Source organism: Oncorhynchus gorbuscha, unplaced genomic scaffold, assembly GCF_021184085.1.
Source record: "Oncorhynchus gorbuscha isolate QuinsamMale2020 ecotype Even-year unplaced genomic scaffold, OgorEven_v1.0 Un_scaffold_1356, whole genome shotgun sequence".
NCBI classification, from domain to species: Eukaryota; Metazoa; Chordata; class Actinopteri; order Salmoniformes; family Salmonidae; genus Oncorhynchus; species Oncorhynchus gorbuscha.
This window is the reverse complement of record NW_025746154.1, coordinates 78,945-100,000: the sequence shown is the minus strand read 5'-3', so window position 1 is coordinate 100,000 and position 21,056 is coordinate 78,945. Positions and strand designations below refer to the sequence as shown.

At 52.0% G+C, this 21,056-nt stretch overlaps 2 protein-coding genes across 2 annotated transcripts in view; one reads left to right on the top strand and one right to left on the bottom strand.

Annotated features, from left to right (window-relative positions):
• LOC124022356 (gremlin-2-like) overlaps positions 1-20,691 on the bottom strand; it is a 32,432-nt gene extending 11,741 nt beyond the window's left edge. The window contains exon 1 of the mRNA XM_046337281.1: positions 20,261-20,691. The gene's annotated coding sequence lies outside the window, so the exon portion shown is untranslated. The remainder of the gene's footprint in view (positions 1-20,260) is intronic.
• Positions 2,314-2,652, top strand: LOC124022351 (small cysteine and glycine repeat-containing protein 5-like). Its single transcript, XM_046337276.1, has one exon. The coding sequence runs from the start codon at positions 2,314-2,316 to the stop codon at positions 2,650-2,652; it is 339 nt and encodes a 112-aa protein (XP_046193232.1).
• Positions 20,692-21,056: the final 365 nt, after the last annotated feature.

Below are 21,056 nucleotides of genomic sequence, written 5' to 3'. Positions count from 1 at the left end.
GTCTGCCCTTCCCAGTATGAATACATCTGTCTGCCCTTCCCAGTATGAATACATCTGTCTGCCCTTCCCAGTATGAATACATCTGTCTGCCCTTCCCAGTATGAATACATCTGTCTGCCCTTCCCAGTATGAATACATCTGTCTGCCCTTCCCAGTATGAATACATCTGTCTGCCCTTCCCAGTATGAATACATCTGTCTGCCCTTCCCAGTATGAATACATCTGTCTGCCCTTCCCAGTATGAATACATCTGTCTGCCCTTCCCAGTATGAATACATCTGTCTGCCCTTCCCAGTATGAATACATCTGTCTGCCCTTCCCAGTATGAATACATCTGTCTGCCCTTCCCAGTATGAATACATCTGTCTGCCCTTCCCAGTATGAATACATCTGTCTGCCCTTCCCAGTATGAATACATCTGTCTGCCCTTCCCAGTATGAATACATCTGTCTGCCCTTCCCAGTATGAATACATCTGTCTGCCCTTCCCAGTATGAATACATCTGTCAGCCCTTCCCAGTATGATTACATCTGTCTGCCCTTCCCAGTATGAATATATCTGTCAGTAAAGTCAACACTTCCCAGTATGAATGAGAATCTGATCTAGACCTAGTAGTTTTCTGAGCCATGTGATTCCAAACTGTTCTATTCCGTGTACTGTTAGTAAAACTGTCAGGGCAGTTTTCCATACTGGGCCTGAGTAAGAGGTCTCCAGTGGTGGACCTTGGAGCCTGAGTCATGAGGGAGGGAAGGAGTCCTCAGTGGAGTCATGATGGATGGAGGGAGGGAGGGAGTCATGATGGAGGGAGGGAAGGAGTCATGAGGGAGGGAAGGAGTCCTCAGTGGAGTCATGATGGAGGGAGGGAGGGAGTCCTCAGTGGAGTCATGATGGAGGGAGGGAGGGAGTCATGATGGAGGGAGGGAAGGAGTCATGAGGGAGGGAAGGAGTCCTCAGTGGAGTCATGATGGAGGGAGGGAGGGAGTCCTCAGTGGAGTCATGATGGAGGGAGGGAGGGAGTCATGATGGAGGGAGGGAAGGAGTCATGAGGGAGGGAAGGAGTCCTCAGTGGAGTCATGATGGAGGGAGGGAGGGAGTCCTCAGTGGAGTCATGATGGAGGGAGGGAGGGAGTCATGATGGAGGGAGGGAAGGAGTCCTCAGTGGAGTCATGATGGAGGGAGGGAGTCCTCAGTGGAAGAGAGAGAGAGAGAGAGAGAGAGAGAGAGAGGGAGCGAGAGAGAGAGAGAGAGAGAGAGAGAGAGAGAGAGAGAGAGAGAGAGAGAGAGAGAGAGAGAGAGAGAGAGAGAGAGAGAGAGAGAGAGAGAGAGAGAGAGAGAGAGAGAGAGAGAGAGAGAGAGAGAGAGAGAGAGAGAGAGAGAGAGAGAGAGAGAGAGAGAGAGAGAGAGAGAGAGAGAGAGAGAGAGAGAGAGAGAGAGAGAGAGAGAGAGAGAGAGAGAGAGAGAGAGAGAGAGAGAGAGAGAGAGAGAGAGAGAGAGAGAGAGAGAGAGAGAGAGAGAGAGAGAGAGAGAGAGAGAGAGAGAGAAAATTTTGTTGTATTTTTTTCTCACATTCACTTATCCAGCTAGTGAATACAGCTAGCTATTTTATCCTACTCAAACACCCGGCTAAAACAGAGAGGGATACTAGAGAGGGATACTATGCAGGATGGAGGGAAGAAGAAGCAGCAGGATGGAGGGAAGAAGAAGCAGCAGGATGGAGGGAAGAAGAAGCAGCAGGATGGAGTCCAGCTCCAGAACCAAGTGGAGAACATGTCTGTCAACGATTCTTAGACACCATCATCATTCCTATCCTTAAGTTGGAGAGATGCTGCTGCTGCTGCCTGGAACAGTAACCGTTATGAGGTGGACTAAATCATCTTGGGAAAAAAGGGGGATATGAATATCGTGTCCCTAAGGAAATGACCTCGAGGCCTTCCTACGTCCGCAAACACATCTTCTGTATCAACAAGTTAGGAAGACCTGAAACCTGATGAGGCCTCTCTATGTCCACTAACACATCTTCTGATTCCTCTCTATGTCCACTAATACATCTTCTACATCAACACCAACAAGTCAGGAAGACCTGAAACCTGATGAGGCCTCTCTATGTCCACTAACACATCTTCTGAGGCCTTTGATTTCTAAATGAAGCATGTATTACATTTACACAATAAATCCCAATTCTACTAATTATCCTCATCACGTTCTCCGATCCATTGGCTGAAAACCGCATTACTAATGTGGAGCATTTAAAGAAACATGCTATATGTGGCTTCTCTAACACAGAGACAATTAGCCTGGGGCTGCTGTGTGGACATGGGCTGCTGTGTGGACATGGGCTGCTGTGTGGACATGGGCTGCTGTGTGGACATGGGCTGCTGTGTGGACATGGGCTGCTGTGTGGACATGGGCTGCTGTGTGGACATGGGCTGCTGTGTGGACATGGGCTGCTGTGTGGACATGGGCTGCTGTGTGGACATGGGCTGCTGTGTGGACATGGGCTGCTGTGTGGACATGGGCTGCTGTGTGGACATGGGCTGCTGTGTGGACATGGGCTGCTGTGTGGACATGGGCTGCTGTGTGGACATGGGCTGCTGTGTGGACATGGGCTGCTGTGTGGACATAGGGCTGCTGTGTGGACATAGGCTGCTGTAACCACAATGCACTTTGGACACAGACACAACCCTGAGCCCTTACTGCTGCTGGTGATAATTACCACCAGCTGAGAAACAGTCCTTATGTTGCCCCAGCCCGGCCTACTGTTCAGTTTCAGAAGTGGATTCTCAGCTACTTAGTTCAACCCCACATGTGGTCTTCGTTCCAGGGGTCAATAGTAGTGCACTATGTAGTGAAAGGGGCTCCATTTGGGATTAACAACATGCCACAGGCTGAGGCCCACTTGGTCAGCCTGAGATGGTTTCAGAGGTGAATGGGTGGGCTGCTGTGGTGGGGTGGGGGTCAATTAGCCGCTGGGTGTGGTGGTGGGCGTGGGGGTAGGAGCTGCTGTCTGTGGTGGGGTGGGGGTCAATTTGCTGCTGGGTGTGGGGTTGGGAGCTGTTGGGTGGGAGCTGCTGCTGGTCGGGCGTGGGGGTGGGAGCTGCTGCTGGTCGGGCGTGGGGGTGGGAGCTGCTGCTGCTGGTCGGGCGTGGGGGTGGGAGCTGCTGCTGCTGGTCGGGCGTGGGGGTGGGAGCTGCTGCTGCTGCTGGTCGGGCGTGGGGGTGGGAGCTGCTGCTGCTGCTGGTCGGGCGTGGGGGTGGGAGCTGCTGCTGCTGGTCGGGCGTGGGGGTGGGAGCTGCTGCTGGTCGGGCGTGGGGGTGGGAGCTGCTGCTGGTCGGGCGTGGGGGTGGGAGCTGCTGCTGGTCGGGCGTGGGGGTGGGAGCTGCTGCTGGTCGGGCGTGGGGGTGGGAGCTGCTGCTGGTCGGGCGTGGGGGTGGGAGCTGCTGCTGGTCGGGCGTGGGGGTGGGGGTGGGGGTGGGAGCTGCTGCTGCTGGTCGGGCGTGGGGGTGGGAGCTGCTGCTGCTCCTGGTCGGGCGTGGGAGCTGCTGCTCCTGGTCGGGCGTGGGAGCTGCTGCTCCTGGTCGGGCGTGGGAGCTGCTGCTCCTGGTCGGGCGTGGGAGCTGCTGCTCCTGGTCGGGCGTGGGAGCTGCTGCTCCTGGTCGGGCGTGGGAGCTGCTGCTCCTGGTCGGGCGTGGGAGCTGCTGCTCCTGGTCGGGCGTGGGAGCTGCTGCTCCTGGTCGGGCGTGGGAGCTGCTGCTCCTGGTCGGGCGTGGGAGCTGCTGCTCCTGGTCGGGCGCGGGAGCTGCTGCTCCTGGTCGGGAGCGGGAGCTGCTGCTCCTGGTCGGGAGCGGGAGCTGCTGCTCCTGGTCGGGAGCGGGAGCTGCTGGCTGTGGTGGGAGCGGGAGCTGCTGGCTGTGGTGGGAGCGGGAGCTGCTGGCTGTGGTGGGAGCGGGAGCTGCTGGCTGTGGTGGGAGCGGGAGCTGCTGGCTGTGGTGGGAGCGGGAGCTGCTGGCTGTGGTGGGAGCTGCTGGCTGTGGTGGGAGCTGCTGGCTGTGGTGGGAGCTGCTGGCTGTGGTGGGAGTGGGAGCTGCAGCTGCTGGGTGTGGTGGGAGTGGGGCTGCAGCTGCTGGGTGTGGTTGTCGGGCGTGGGGGCTGCAGCTGCTGGGTGTGGTTGTCGGGCGTGGGGGCTGCTGGATGTGGTTGTAGGGCGTGGGGGCTGCTGGATGTGGTTGTAGGGCGTGGGGGCTGCTGGATGTGGTTGTAGGGCGTGGGGGCTGCTGGGTGTGGTGGGAGCTGCTGGCTGTGGTGGGGGTGGGGGCTGCTGGGTGTGGTGGGAGCTGCTGGCTGTGGTGGGGGTGGGAGCTGCTGGCTGTGGTGGGAGCTACTGGGGCTGTGGTCCGCCAACCACAGCCCCAGCACCGATTAGGGGGACCACAGGCCCGATCCAACAGGGGAAGGCAGTACCAGCTCCCTGTGCTGGGCTGGTCAGACCTGGGGCTGCCCTCCTCAAGGTGCCTCCTCAGAGGTTTATCTCCCTGGATAAACTAACCAACAGCATGGAAAGACAAACACTGTTGCCATGTCGTCTGGAGGTCAAGGTTACAGTAGGTTGGTCCACCTAACAACACTGTAGCCATGCCTCTCTCTGCTTCCTCCCAGCCTCTCTTCTACCAATCTCCCTCTGTGCCTCCCAGCCTCTAGACTCCAGCCTCTCGTCTCCCCCTCCCAGCCTCTCGTCTCCCCCATCACAGCCTCTCGTCTCCCCATCACAGCCTCTCGTCTCCCCATCACAGCCTCTCGTCTCCCCCATCACAGCCTCTCGTCTCCCCCTCCCAGCCTCTCGTCTCCCCCCCCAGCCTCTCGTCTCCCCCTCCCAGCCTCTCGTCTCCCCCTCCCAGCCTCTCGTCTCCCCCTCCCCCTCCCAGCCTCTCGTCTCCCCTCCCAGCCTCTCGTCTCCCCCTCTCCCCCTCCCAGCCTCTCGTCTCCCCCTCCCAGCCTCTCGTCTCCCCCTCCCAGCCTCTCGTCTCCCCCTCCCAGCCTTCTCGTCTCCCCTCCCAGCCTTCTCGTCTCCCCCTCCCAGCCTTCTCGTCTCCCCCTCCCAGCCTTCTCGTCTCCCCCTCCCAGCCTCTCGTCTCCCCCTCCCAGCCTCTCGTCTCCCCCTCCCAGCCTCTCGTCTCCCCCTCCCAGCCTCTCGTCTCCCCCTCCCAGCCTCTCGTCTCCCCCTCCCAGCCTCTCGTCTCCCCCATCACAGCCTCTCGTCTCCCCATCACAGCCTCTCGTCTCCCCCATCACAGCCTCTCGTCTCCCCCTCCCAGCCTCTCGTCTCCCCCTCCCAGCCTCTCGTCTCCCCCTCCCAGCCTCTCGTCTCCCCCCTCCCAGCCTCTCGTCTCCCCTCCCCCTCCCAGCCTCTCGTCTCCCCCTCCCAGCCTCTCGTCTCCCCCTCTCCCCCCTCCCAGCCTCTCGTCTCCCCCTCCCAGCCTCTCGTCTCCCCTCCCAGCCTCTCGTCTCCCCCTCCCAGCCTCTCGTCTCCCCCTCCCAGCCTTCTCGTCTCCCCCTCCCAGCCTCTCGTCTCCCCCTCCCAGCCTCTCGTCTCCCCCTCCCAGCCTCTCGTCTCCCCCTCCCAGCCTCTCGTCTCCCCCCTCCCAGCCTCTCGTCTCCCCCCTCCCAGACTCTCGTCTCCCCCCCCCCAGACTCTCGTCTCCCCCCTCCCAGCCTCTCGTCTCCCGCATCCCAGCCTCTCGTCTCCCGCATCCCAGCCTCTCGTCTCCCGCATCCCAGCCTCTCGTCTCCCGCATCCCAGCCTCTCGTCTCCCCCTCCCAGCCTCTCGTCTCCCCCTCCCAGCCTCTCGTCTCCCCCTTCCAGCCTCTCGTCTCCCCCTTCCAGCCTCTCGTCTCCCCCTTCCAGCCTCTCGTCTCCCCCTCCCAGCCTCTCGTCTCCCCCTCCCAGCCTCTCGTCTCCCCCTCCCAGCCTCTCGTCTCCCCCTCCCAGCCTCTCGTCTCCCCCCTCCCAGCCTCTCGTCTCCCCCTCCCAGCCTCTCGTCTCCCCCGTCTCAGCCTCCCGTCTCCCCACCTCTCCTTCCCCCTTGCCTGCTTCCCTCCCTGACTGCCTTCCTGCTTGTCCCCATCTCCCTGCCTCCCCCCCTCCCCGTCTTCATATCCCCATCTTGTGTGCTACATAACTACATAACTATAGCTACATAATCATACTAGGTCCTGAGGTGTACTACATAACTACAGATACATAATCATACTAGGTCCTGAGGTGTACTACATAACTACAGATACATAATCATACTAGGTCCTGAGGTGTACTACATAACTACAGATACATAATCATACTAGGTCCTGAGGTGTACTACATAACTACAGATACATAATCATACTAGGTCCTGAGGTGTACTACATAACTACAGATACATAATCATACTAGGTCCTGAGGTGTACTACATAACTACATAACTATAAGCTGTCTGTAACGGAGCTGTCTGTAACGGAGCTGTCTGTAACGGTCCCCTAACGGAGCTGTCTGTAACGGTCCCCTAACGGAGCTGTCTGTAACGGTCCCCTAACGGAGCTGTCTGTAACCGGAGCTGTCTGTAACGGAGCTGTCTGTAACGGTCCCCTAACGGAGCTGTCTGTAACGGTCCCCTGACGGAGCTGTCTGTAACGGTCCCCTGACGGAGCTGTCTGTAACGGTCCCCTGACGGAGCTGTCTGTAACGGTCCCCTGACGGAGCTGTCTGTAACGGTCCCCTGACGGAGCTGTCTGTAACGGTCCCCTGACGGAGCTGTCTGTAACGGTCCCCTGACGGAGCTGTCTGTAACGGAGCTGTCTGTAACGGAGCTGTCTGTAACGGAGCTGTCTGTAACGGAGCTGTCTGTAACGGTCCCCTAACGGAGCTGTCTGTAACGGAGCTGTCTGTAACGGAGCTGTCTGTAACGGAGCTGTCTGTAACGGAGCCGTCTGTAACAGAGCCGTCTGTAACGGTCCCCTAACGGAGCTGTCTGTAACGGAGCTGTCTGTAACGGTCCCCTGACGGAGCTGTCTGTAACGGTCCCCTGACGGAGCTGTCTGTAACGGTCCCCTGACGGAGCTGTCTGTAACGGTCCCCTGACGGAGCTGTCTGTAACGGTCCCCTGACGGAGCTGTCTGTAACGGAGCTGTCTGTAACGAAGCTGTCTGTAACGGTCCCCTAACGGAGCTGTCTGTAACGGAGCTGTCTGTAACGGAGCTGTCTGTAACAGAGCTGTCTGTAACGGAGCTGTCTGTAACGGAGCTGTCTGTAACGGAGCCGTCTGTAACAGAGCCGTCTGTAACGGTCCCCTAACGGAGCTGTCTGTAACGGAGCTGTCTGTAACGGAGCTGTCTGTAACGGAGCTGTCTGTAACGGAGCCGTCTGTAACGGAGCCGTCTGTAACGGTCCCCTAACGGAGCTGTCTGTAACGGAGCCGTCTGTAACGGTCCCCTAACGGAGCCGTCTGTAACGGAGCCGTCTGTAACGGAGCCGTCTGTAACGGAGCCGTCTGTAACGGAGCCGTCTGTAACGGTCCCCTAACGGAGCTGTCTGTAACGGAGCTGTCTGTAACGGAGCTGTCTGTAACGGAGCAGTCTGTAACGGAGCAGTCTGTAACGGAGCCGTCTGTAACGGAGCCGTCTGTAACGGATCCGTCTGTAACGGATCCGTCTGTAACGGAGCCGTCTGTAACGGATCCGTCTGTAACGGATCCGTCTGTAACGGAGCTGTCTGTAACGGAGCCGTCTGTAACGGAGCCGTCTGTAACGGTCCCCTAACGGAGCTGTCTGTAACGGAGCTGTCTGTAACGGAGCTGTCTGTAACGGAGCTGTCTGTAACGGTCCCCTAACGGAGCTGTCTGTAACGGAGCCGTCTGTAACGGTCCCCTAACGGAGCTGTCTGTAACGGAGCTGTCTGTAACGGAGCTGTCTGTAACGGAGCTGTCTGTAACGGAGCTGTCTGTAACGGTCCCCTAACGGAGCTGTCTGTAACGGAGCTGTCTGTAACGGAGCTGTCTGTAACGGAGCTGTCTGTAACGGAGCTGTCTGTAACGGAGCCGTCTGTAACGGTCCCCTAACGGAGCTGTCTGTAACGGAGCTGTCTGTAACGGAGCTGTCTGTAACGGAGCTGTCTGTAACGGAGCTGTCTGTAACGGAGCTGTCTGTAACGGAGCTGTCTGTAACGGAGCTGTCTGTAACGGAGCTGTCTGTAACAGTCCCCTAACGGAGCTGTCTGGAGCTGCGACTTTGAGAAATCACTAAGCGGATCACAGAACCCTTTTCCACACACACATACACATTCATAGTTCAGAGATACACACATTCATAGTACTGAGCAATACACAAAGCACTGTGCAAGCCTTCTAGACTTCTGAGGTCAACTAGCCATCCCTTCTCACTCTTGTTAAATGTTGAATATGTGTCAATAGTAGGAGAGAGGGGGTGGAATATGTGTCAATAGTAGGAGAGAGGGGGTGGGATATGTGTCAATAGTAGGAGAGAGGGGTGGAATATGTGTGAATAGTAGGAGAGAGGGGTGGAATATGTGTCAATAGTAGGAGAGAGGGGGTGAATATGTGTCAGTAGTAGGAGAGAGGGGGTGGAATATGTGTCAGTAGTAGGAGAGAGGGGTGGAATATGTGTCAATAGTAGGAGAGAGGGGTGGAATATGTGTCAGTAGTAGGAGAGAGGGGGTGGATATGTGTCAGTAGTAGGAGAGAGGGGGTGGAATATGTGTCAGTAGTAGGAGAGAGGGGTGGATATGTGTCAGTAGTAGGAGAGAGGGGGTGGAATATGTGTCAATAGTAGGAGAGAGGGGGTGGAATATGTGTCAGTAGTAGGAGAGAGGGGTGGATATGTGTCAGTAGTAGGAGAGAGGGGGTGGAATATGTGTCAGTAGTAGGAGAGAGGGGGTGGATATGTGTCAGTAGTAGGAGAGAGGGGTTGAATATGTGTCAATAGTAGGAGAGAGGGGTGGAATATGTGTCAGTAGTAGGAGAGAGGGGGTGGGATATGTGTCAGTAGTAGGAGAGAGGGGGTGGAATATGTGTCAGTAGTAGGAGAGAGGGGGTGGAATATGTGTCAATAGTAGGAGAGAGGGGTGGAATATGTGTCAGTAGTAGGAGAGTGGGGGTGGGATATGTGTCAGTAGTAGGAGAGAGGGGGTGGGATATGTGTCAGTAGTAGGAGAGAGGGGGTGGGATATGTGTCAATAGTAGGAGAGAGGGGTGGAATATGTGTCAATAGTAGGAGAGAGGGGGTGGAATATGTGTCAATAGTAGGAGAGAGGGGGTGGAATATGTGTCAATAGTAGGAGAGAGGGGGTGAATATGTGTCAATAGTAGGAGAGAGGGGTGAATATGTGTCAATAGTAGGAGAGAGGGGTGAATATGTGTCAATAGTAGGAGAGAGGGGTGGGATATGTGTCAATAGTAGGAGAGAGGGGGTTGAATATGTGTAATTTAGTGTCAATAGTAGGAGAGAGGGGTGGAATATGTGTAATTTAGTGTCAATAGTAGGAGAGAGGGGTGGAATATGTGTAATTTAGTGTCAATAGTAGGAGAGAGGGGTGGAATATGTGTAATTTAGTGTCAATAGTAGGAGAGAGGGGTGGAATATGTGTAATTTAGTGTCAATAGTAGGAGAGAGGGGTGGAATATGTGTAATTTAGTGTCAATAGTAGGAGAGAGGGGGTGGAATATGTGTAATTTAGTGTCAATAGTAGGAGAGAGGGGTGGAATATGTGTAATTTAGTGTCAATAGTAGGAGAGAGGGGTGGAATATGTGTAATTTAGTGTCAATAGTAGGAGAGAGGGGGGAATATGTGTCAATAGTAGGAGAGAGGGGTGGATATGTGTCAGTAGTAGGAGAGAGGGGGTGAATATGTGTCAATAGTAGGAGAGAGGGGTTGAATATGTGTCAATAGTAGGAGAGAGGGGGTGAATATGTGTCAATAGTAGGAGAGAGGGGTTGAATATGTGTCAATAGTAGGAGAGAGGGGGTGGAATATGTGTCAGTAGTAGGAGAGAGGGGGTAGAATATGTGTCAATAGTAGGAGAGAGGGGGTTGAATATGTGTCAATAGTAGGAGAGAGGGGGTGGAATATGTGTCAATAGTAGGAGAGAGGGGTTGAATATGTGTCAATAGTAGGAGAGGGGGTGAATATGTGTCAATAGTAGGAGAGAGGGGTGGAATATGTGTCAATAGTAGGAGAGAGGGGTGGATATGTGTCAGTAGTAGGAGAGAGGGGGTGGGATATGTGTCAGTAGTAGGAGAGAGGGGTTGAATATGTGTCAGTAGTAGGAGAGAGGGGTGGAATATGTGTCAGTAGTAGGAGAGAGGGGGTGGATATGTGTCAGTAGTAGGAGAGAGGGGGTGGAATATGTGTCAGTAGTAGGAGAGGGGGTGAATATGTGTCAGTAGTAGGAGAGAGGGGTGGGATATGTGTCAATAGGAGAGAGGGGGTGGAATATGTGTCAATAGTAGGAGAGAGGGGTGGAATATGTGTCAATAGTAGGAGAGAGGGGGTGGGATATGTGTCAGTAGTAGGAGAGAGGGGGTGGAATATGTGTCAGTAGTAGGAGAGAGGGGTGGGATATGTGTCAGTAGTAGGAGAGAGGGGTGGGATATGTGTCAGTAGTAGGAGAGAGGGGGTGGGATATGTGTCAATAGTAGGAGAGAGGGGGTGAATATGTGTCAATAGTAGGAGAGAGGGGGTGGAATATGTGTCAGTAGTAGGAGAGAGGGGTGGAATATGTGTCAATAGTAGGAGAGAGGGGTGGGATATGTGTCAATAGTAGGAGAGAGGGGTGAATATGTGTCAATAGTAGGAGAGAGGGGGTGGGATATGTGTCAATAGTAGGAGAGAGGGGGTTGAATATGTGTAATTTAGTGTCAATAGTAGGAGAGAGGGGGTGGAATATGTGTAATTTAGTGTCAATAGTAGGAGAGAGGGGTGGAATATGTGTAATTTAGTGTCAATAGTAGGAGAGAGGGGGTGGAATATGTGTAATTTAGTGTCAATAGTAGGAGAGAGGGGTGGGATATGTGTCAATAGTAGGAGAGAGGGGGTGAATATGTGTCAATAGTAGGAGAGAGGGGGTGGAATATGTGTCAATAGTAGGAGAGAGGGGGTGGATATGTGTCAGTAGTAGGAGAGAGGGGTGGAATATGTGTCAATAGTAGGAGAGAGGGGGTGGAATATGTGTCAATAGTAGGAGAGAGGGGGTGGAATATGTGTCAATAGTAGGAGAGAGGGGGTTGAATATGTGTCAATAGTAGGAGAGAGGGGGTGGAATATGTGTCAATAGTAGGAGAGAGGGGTGGAATATGTGTCAATAGTAGGAGAGAGGGGTGGAATATGTGTCAATAGTAGGAGAGAGGGGGTTGAATATGTGTCAATGGTAGGAGAGAGGGGTGGAATATGTGTCAATAGTAGGAGAGAGGGGGGTGGAATATGTGTCAATAGTAGGAGAGAGGGGGTGGAATATGTGTCAATAGTAGGAGAGAGGGGGTGGATATGTGTCAGTAGTAGGAGAGAGGGGTGGAATATGTGTCAGTAGTAGGAGAGAGGGGGTGGAATATGTGTCAGTAGTAGGAGAGAGGGGTGAATATGTGTCAGTAGTAGGAGAGAGGGGGTGAATATGTGTCAGTAGTAGGAGAGAGGGGGTGGGATATGTGTCAGTAGTAGGAGAGAGGGGGTGGAATATGTGTCAGTAGTAGGAGAGAGGGGTGGGATATGTGTCAGTAGTAGGAGAGAGGGGGTGAATATGTGTCAGTAGTAGGAGAGAGGGGTGAATATGTGTCAGTAGTAGGAGAGAGGGGGTGGAATATGTGTCAGTAGTAGGAGAGAGGGGGTTGAATATGTGTCAGTAGTAGGAGAGAGGGGTGGGATATGTGTCAGTAGTAGGAGAGAGGGGGTTGAATATGTGTCAGTAGTAGGAGAGAGGGGTGGAATATGTGTCAGTAGTAGGAGAGAGGGGTGGAATATGTGTCAGTAGTAGGAGAGAGGGTGGAATATGGGTCAGTAGTAGGAGAGAGGGGTGGGATATGTGTCAATAGTAGGAGAGAGGGGTGGGATATGTGTCAATAGTAGGAGAGAGGGGTGGAATATGTGTCAGTAGTAGGAGAGAGGGGTTGAATATGTGTCAGTAGTAGGAGAGAGGGGGTGGGATATGTGTCAGTAGTAGGAGAGAGGGGGTTGAATATGTGTCAGTAGTAGGAGAGAGGGGGTGGAATATGTGTCAGTAGTAGGAGAGAGGGGGGAATATGTGTCAGTAGTAGGAGAGAGGGGGTGGAATATGGGTCAGTAGTAGGAGAGAGGGGGTGGGATATGTGTCAATAGTAGGAGAGAGGGGTGGGATATGTGTCAATAGTAGGAGAGAGGGGGTGGAATATGTGTCAGTAGTAGGAGAGAGGGGTTGAATATGTGTCAGTAGTAGGAGAGAGGGGGTGGAATATGTGTCAGTAGTAGGAGAGAGGGGTGGAATATGTGTCAGTAGTAGGAGAGGGGGGTGGAATATGTGTCAGTAGTAGGAGAGAGAGGGGTGAATATGTGTCAGTAGTAGGAGAGAGGGGGTGGAATATGTGTCAGTAGTAGGAGAGAGGGGTTGAATATGTGTCAGTAGTAGGAGAGAGGGGTGGAATATGTGTCAGTAGTAGGAGAGAGGGGTGAATATGTGTCAGTAGTAGGAGAGAGGGGGTGAATATGTGTCAGTAGTAGGAGAGAGGGGTGGAATATGTGTCAGTAGTAGGAGAGAGGGGGTGGAATATGTGTCAATAGTAGGAGAGAGGGGTGGGATATGTGTCAGTAGTAGGAGAGGGGGTGGAATATGTGTCAGTAGTAGGAGAGAGGGGGTGGAATATGTGTCAGTAGTAGGAGAGAGGGGGTGGGATATGTGTCAGTAGTAGGAGAGAGGGGTGGAATATGTGTCAGTAGTAGGAGAGAGGGGTGGAATATGTGTCAGTAGTAGGAGAGAGGGGTGAATATGTGTCAGTAGTAGGAGAGAGGGGTGGAATATGTGTCAGTAGTAGGAGAGAGGGGGTGGAATATGTGTCAGTAGTAGGAGAGAGGGGTGAATATGTGTCAGTAGTAGGAGAGAGGGGTGGAATATGTGTCAGTAGTAGGAGAGAGGGGGTGGAATATGTGTCAGTAGTAGGAGAGAGGGGGTGGAATATGTGTCAGTAGTAGGAGAGAGGGGTGGAATATGTGTCAATAGTAGGAGAGAGGGGGTGGGATATGTGTCAGTAGTAGGAGAGAGGGGGTGGAATATGTGTCAGTAGTAGGAGAGAGGGGTGGGATATGTGTCTGTAGTAGGAGAGAGGGGGTAGGTCAGTAGTAGGAGAGAGGGGTGGAATATGTGTCAATAGTAGGAGAGAGGGGGTGGAATATGTGTCAGTAGTAGGAGAGAGGGGTGGAATATGTGTCAGTAGTAGGAGAGAGGGGTGGAATATGTGTCAGTAGTAGGAGAGAGGGGGTGGAATATGTGTCAGTAGTAGGAGAGAGGGGTGGGATATGTGTCAGTAGTAGGAGAGAGGGGGTGGGATATGTGTCAGTAGTAGGAGAGAGGGGGTGGGATATGTGTCAGTAGTAGGAGAGAGGGGTGGGATATGTGTCAGTAGTAGGAGAGAGGGGGTGGAATATGTGTCAGTAGTAGGAGAGAGGGGGTGGAATATGTGTCAGTAGTAGGAGAGAGGGGGTGGAATATGTGTCAGTAGTAGGAGAGAGGGGTGGGATATGTGTCAGTAGTAGGAGAGAGGGGGGGATATGTGTCAGTAGTAGGAGAGAGGGGTGGAATATGTGTCAATAGTAGGAGAGAGGGGGTGGAATATGTGTCAATAGTAGGAGAGAGGGGTGAATATGTGTCAATAGTAGGAGAGAGGGGTGGAATATGTGTCAATAGTAGGAGAGAGGGGTTGAATATGTGTCAGTAGTAGGAGAGAGGGGGTGGAATATGTGTCAGTAGTAGGAGAGAGGGGTTGAATATGTGTCAATAGTAGGAGAGAGGGGTGGGATATGTGTCAGTAGTAGGAGAGAGGGGTGGAATATGTGTCAATAGTAGGAGAGAGGGGGTGAATATGTGTCAGTAGTAGGAGAGAGGGGGTGGAATATGTGTCAGTAGTAGGAGAGAGGGGGTGGAATATGTGTCAGTAGTAGGAGAGAGGGGGTGGGTAAGTTAAACCAGTTTTAACATTCAGCTTCCGTCTGTCAAAGGAAATACAGTATTCTTTCGAACAAAGATATCTACATATATTTCAGGATGGCGTGTATCCCCAGAAATAATCATAATTCATGCTATGTTGTCTTCGGTCTGTCTTTATGTTGTGGTGTCTCTCTTCTGCTTTGCTATGTTGTTGTCTTCGGTCTGTCTTTATGTTGTGTTGTGGTGTCTCTCTTCTGCCATGCTATGTTGTTGTCTTCGGTCTGTCTTTGTGTTGTGGTGTCTCTCTTCTGCCTTGCTATGTTGTTGTCTTAGGTCTGTCTTTATGTTGTGGTGTCTCTTCTGCCTTGCTATGTTGTTGTCGTGTTGTGGTGTCTCTCTTCTGCCTTGCTATGTTGTTGTCTTAGGTCTGTCTTTATGTTGTGGTGTCTCTCTTCTGCCTTGCTATGTTGTTGTCTTCGGTCTGTCTTTATGTTGTGGTGTCTCTCTTCTGCCTTGCTATGTTGTTGTCTTCGGTCTGTCTTTATGTTGTGGTGTCTCTCTTCTGCCTTGCTATGTTGTTGTCTTAGGTCTGTCTTTATGTTGTGGTGTCTCTCTTGTTGATGTCGTGCATCCCAGCTAGCTAACGTCCACTGATTAGCTGCACTGGAGAAACTATTACACTGAACTGAACGACTTGATTAGTGTAGTGTTAGCTAGCTACATAGCTGTCTTTGCTGTCTTCGTATCTTCGTTCCAAGATAATTGTGTTGTTTAGGTTTAGAGTGTGTAGTCTTAGTGATTATCTTAATTTACCGAGGTTAGCTAGCCAGCTATTTGTCGTCCTTAACGTAGGAGACTCTGCTAGCTAGCCAACAGCTAGCCAACGCTAGCCAACGTCTTCTGAATAGAACTCAACAACCCGGTCGCATTCACAGGTAGTATCACATTTTCATTTCATTTCATTACAGTACAACGGTTTGATTTGTTTGATCGTAGCTAGCTACATAGCTAGCTACATAGCCGTCTTTGTATCAAAGATAATTGTGTAGTCTAGAGCGATTTTCTAGGTTAGCTAGCCAGCTATTGTCGTTCTTTTAACGCAACGTAACGTAAACAACACTACTAGCTAGCCAGCTAGCCCCGAATAGCAGCACTGTAGAGACTATTACACTCAACGGAACGACTTGATTAGTGTAGTGTCAACAACGCACCCACTGCCAGCTAGCCTACTTCAGCAGTACTGTATCATTTTAATCATTTTTAGTCAATAAGATTCTTGCTACGTAGCTTAACTTTCTGAACATTCGAGACGTGTAGTCCACTTGTCATTCCAATCTCCTTTGCATTAGCGTAGCCTCTTCTGTAGCCTGTCAACTATGTGTCTGTTTATCCCTGTTCTCTCCTCTCTGCACAGACCATACAAACGCTCCACACCCGCGTGGCCGCGGCCACCTAATCTGGTGGTCCCAGCGCGCACGACCCACGTGGAGTTCCAGGTCTCCGGTAGCCTCTGGAACTGCCGATCTGCGGTCAACAAGGCAGAGTTCATCTCAGCCTATGTCTCCCTCCAGTCCCTCGACTTCTTGGCACTAACGGAAACATGGATCACCACAGACAACACTGCTACTCCTACTGCTCTCTCTTCGTCCGCCCACGTGTTCTCGCACACCCGAGAGCTTCTGGTCAGCGGGGTGGTGGCACTGGGATCCTCATCTCTCCCAAGTGGTCATTCTCTCTTTCTCCCTTACCCATCTGTCTATCGCCTCCTTTGAATTCCATGCTGTCACAGTTACCAGCCCTTTCAAGCTTAACATCCTTATCATTTATCGCCCTCCAGGTTCCCTCGGAGAGTTAATCAATGAGCTTGATGCCTTGATAAGCTCCTTTCCTGAGGACGGCTCACCTCTCACAGTTCTGGGCGACTTTAACCTCCCCACGTCTACCTTTGACTCATTCCTCTCTGCCTCCTTCTTTCCACTCCTCTCCTCTTTTTTTGACCTCACCCTCTCACCTTCCCCCTACTCACAAGGCAGGCAATACGCTCGACCTCATCTTTACTAGATGCTGTTCTTCCACTAACCTCATTGCAACTCCCCTCCAAGTCTCCGACCACTACCTTGTATCCTTTTCCCTCTCGCTCTCATCCAACACCTCCCACACTGCCCCTACTCGGATGGTATCGCGCCGTCCCAACCTTCGCTCTCTCTCCCCCGCTACTCTCTCCTCTCTTCCATCCTATCATCTCTTCCCTCCGCTCAAACCTTCTCCAACCTATCTCCTGATTCTGCCTCCTCAACCCTCCTCTCCACCCTCTCTGCATCCTTTGACTCTCTATGTCCCCTATCCTCCAGGCCGGCTCGGTCCTCCCCTCCCGCTCCGTGGCTCGATGACTCATTGCGAGCTCACAGAACAGGGCTCCGGGCAGCCGAGCGGAAATGGAGGAAAACTCGCCTCCCTGCGGACCTGGCATCCTTTCACTCCCTCCTCTCTACATTTTCCTCCTCTGTCTCTGCTGCTAAAGCCACTTTCTACCACGCTAAATTCCAAGCATCTGCCTCTAACCCTAGGAAGCTCTTTGCCACCTTCTCCTCCCTCCTGAATCCTCCTCCCCCTCCCCCTCCTCCCTCTCTGCAGACGACTTCGTCAACCATTTTGAAAAGAAGGTCGACGACATCCGATCCTCGTTTGCTAAGTCAAACGACACCGCTGGTTCTGCTCACACTGCCCTACCTTGTGCTCTGACCTCTTTCTCCCCTCTCTCTCCAGATGAAATCTCGCGTCTTGTGACGGCCGGCCGCCCAACAACCTGCCCGCTTGAACCTATCCCCCCTCTTCTCCAGACCATTTCCGGAGACCTTCTCCCTTACCTCACCTCGCTCATCAACTCATCCCTGACCGCTGGCTACGTCCCTTCCGTCTTCAAGAGAGCGAGAGTTACACCCCTTCTGAAAAAACCTACACTCGATCCCTCCGATGTCAACAATTACAGACCAGTATCCCTTCTTTCTTTTCTCTCCAAAACTCTTGAACGTGCCGTCCTTGGCCAGCTCTCCCGCTATCTCTCTCTGAATGACCTTCTTGATCCAAATCAGTCAGGTTTCAAGACTAGTCATTCAACTGAGACTGCTCTCCTCTGTATCACGGAGCGCTCCTCACTGCTAAAGCTAACTCTCTCTCCTCTGCTCTCATCCTTCTAGATCTATCGGCTGCCTTCGATACTGTGAACCATCAGATCCTCCTCTCCACCCTCTCCGAGTTGGGCATCTCCGGCGCGGCCCACGCTTGGATTGCGTCCTACCTGACAGGTCGCTCCTACCAGGTGGCGTGGCGAGAATCTGTCTCCTCACCACGCGCTCTCACCACTGGTGTCCCCCAGGGCTCTGTTCTAGGCCCTGGGGCCTATTCTCGCTATACACCAAGTCACTTGGCTCTGTCATAACCTCACATGGTCTCTCCTATCATTGCTATGCAGACGACACACAACTAATCTTCTCCTTTCCCCCTTCTGATGACCAGGTGGCGAATCGCATCTCTGCATGTCTGGCAGACATATCAGTGTGGATGACGGATCACCACCTCAAGCTGAACCTCGGCAAGACGGAGCTGCTCTTCCTCCCGGGGAAGGACTGCCCGTTCCATGATCTCGCCATCACGGTTGACAACTCCATTGTGTCCTCCTCCCAGAGCGCTAAGAACCTTGGTGTGATCCTGGACAACACCCTGTCGTTCTCAACCAACATCAAGGCGGTGGCCCGTTCCTGTAGGTTCATGCTCTACAACATCCGCAGAGTACGACCCTGCCTCACACAGGAAGCGGCGCAGGTCCTAATCCAGGCACTTGTCATCTCCCGTCTGGATTACTGCAACTCGCTGTTGGCTGGGCTCCCTGCCTGTGCCATTAAACCCCTTCAACTCATCCAGAACGCCGCAGCCCGTCTGGTGTTCAACCTTCCCAAGTTCTCTCACGTCACCCCGCTCCTCCGTTCTCTCCACTGGCTTTCAGTTGAAGCTCGCATCCGCTACAAGACCATGGTGCTTGCCTACGGAGCTGTGAGGGGAACGGCACCTCAGTACCTCCAGGCTCTGATCAGGCCCTACACCCAAACAAGGGCACTGTGTTCATCCACCTCTGGCCTGCTCGCCTCCCTACCACTGAGGAAGTACAGCTCCCGCTCAGCCCAGTCAAAACTGTTCGCTGCTCTGGCCCCCCAATGGTGGAACAAACTCCCTCACGACGCCAGGACAGCGGAGTCAATCACCACCTTCCGGAGACACCTGAAACCCCACCTCTTTAAGGAATACCTAGGATAGGATAAGTATTCCCTCTCACCCCCCTTTAAGATTTAGATGCACTATTGTAAAGTGACTGTTCCACTGGATGTCATAAGGTGAATGCACCAATTTGTAAGTCGCTCTGGATAAGAGCGTCTGCTAAATGACTTAAATGTAAATGTAAATAATCATAATTCATGCTATGTCGTTGTCGTGTTGTGGTGTCTCTCTTGTTGGGATGTGTGTGTTGTCCTATAAAAGGCCTTTTGCCTTTTGGTAGGCCGTCATTGAAAAATAAGAATTTGTTCTTAACTGACTGACAGTTTTGAAAACCAAAAAAGTGGTCTCTTGGAACGGGACAAGGTAAATTAAGCCACCTACACATTAAATTGTAATTAATTACGTAACTAAATATTTCCACCACCTTTTAAAAACCTAAGTCTATCTTTAGTTCTCAAACACACAATCACAATCTAGGCCCTGTTGATACCTCATATCTCACCCATAATGCTTTGCATTCCCCCTTGGAAAAAAACACTTACACTTACATTGGCTCAACTTGACATTGGCTCAACATACCCCAAGGCAAACATTTACACTCTATTAGCCTACACAGCTACAAGGATGCACTTTCATACTATATTTAGGACCTCATATTGAAGCTAATCGAGGCCCCAACTGATGTTTATAATTATGTTAAACTGATCTACTTTGGTTAAGATACAAGCATAATGAAACCTCTAACACAATAAAATCGTTTGACTTGGTGAAAATCTGTTTGTTTTGGACCTAACTTGCTGGTCAGTTTTTCCATGTGGTTTCATCCTTCGCAGACTCCATGAACTGATGACCTCTTCCTGCATATTAGGTCACATGATTCATTTTGTGTACGGTTTCCTAGAAACAAGGGTGGTTCAAACTGCACCCACTCTCCCCTTCTGCTACACTATTGGTTATGAATTAAAATGTCCCTCAACACATCAATCATTTAATAAATAATGTTGTGTGAATTGTGGTGAGGGCAAGTTCTCTCATTTCAGTGATGTAAATGAATTAAAGTCATCTAGATAAATCATATTTAAGGGGTACTGGAGTACAACATCACAGCTGATCATATTAACACCATATCAACACCAGAGATTATGTTAACCTCTTACCTTATACGTCTGTACCATTTACAGTAAACTGTGCCCAGAGCTTGTCTAAGTGAGGATGATTGAGATAAGGAGGACATTGGTACTCTATTCTCAGTGTGGTTCTGTCTCTAAGGTTAGGAAGTGTCAGGTCAGTTGACATCTTGTCTCTAAGGTTAGGAAGTGTCAGGTCAGTTGACATCTTGTCTGTAAGGTTAGGAAGTGTCAGGTCAGTTGACATCTTGTCTCTAAGGTTAGGAAGTGTCAGGTCAGTTGACATCTTGTCTGTAAGGTTAGGAAGTGTCAGGTCAGTTGACATCTTGTCTATAAGGTTAGGAAGTGTCAGGTCAGTTGACATCTTGTCTCTAAGGTTAGGAAGTGTCAGGTCAGTTGACATCTTGTCTGTAAGGTTAGGAAGTGTCAGGTCAGTTGACATCTTGTCTGTAAGGTTAGGAAGTGTCAGGTCAGTTGACATCTTGTCTCTAAGGTTAGGAAGTGTCAGGTCAGTTGACATCTTGTCTCTAAGGTTAGGAAGTGTCAGGTCAGTTGACATCTTGTCTGTAAGGTTAGGAAGTGTCAGGTCAGTTGACATCTTGTCTGTAAGGTTAGGAAGTGTCAGGTCAGTTGACATCTTGTCTGTAAGGTTAGGAAGTGTCAGGTCAGTTGACATCTTGTCTGTAAGGATAGGAAGTGTCAGGTCAGTTTTACCTCTTGTTTCAGGTGTCCAAAGCGTCCTCTCTCTCTCTCTCTCTCTCTCTGTGTCCCGGTCTGTCTCTGCGTTAGGGTTAGGTAATTATTCCAGTAGAGACAGAGGTCAGGGGTTGAGGTGGTCTATTCGTTGGTCACTCATCGGTTGTCTCCTCTGTTTTGCTGGTCAGTTTGAAGGTTGTTCAGCTCTTCTGTCAGATCAGGGTTTCTATGCTGAGCTCTGTTTTGCTGGTTTGTTCGCTGGTCTCTACCCTGGCCAGTCCGCGACTCTCTTCGGGGTCCTGGTGAGGTAGCTGTATGGATGCCCATAGACAGCCTGAGTTCCTGTGGTTAGGGTCTCTCTCTCTCCGCGTCTCTGTGTTCTGGCTCCTCTCCATCTCCCACATGTGGATATTATCACCCAGCAGACTTTCTATTGGCTTTCATCACTAAACAAGTCTTGCCCTCTCCTCCCTCCCTAACACTCTCTCTCCCTCGCCCTCTCCCTCCCTAACACTCTCTCTCCCCCTCCCTAACACTCTCCCTCCCTAACACTCTCTCTCCCCTCCCTAACTTCTCCCTCCCCCTAACACTCTCTCTCCCTCGCTAACACTCTCTCTCCCTCGCCCTCTCCCTCCCTAACACCTTCTCCCCCTCCCTAACACTCTCTCTCTGTAGACTGCCCCTCGCTGTTTCTCCCCTTCTCACCCTCATTGCATTGTTAATTCAATCCAACCAGCCCCGTCGACAGCGCGCGCGCACACACACACACACACACACACACACACTGCAACACTTTCCCCTGATGTGGTCGGCC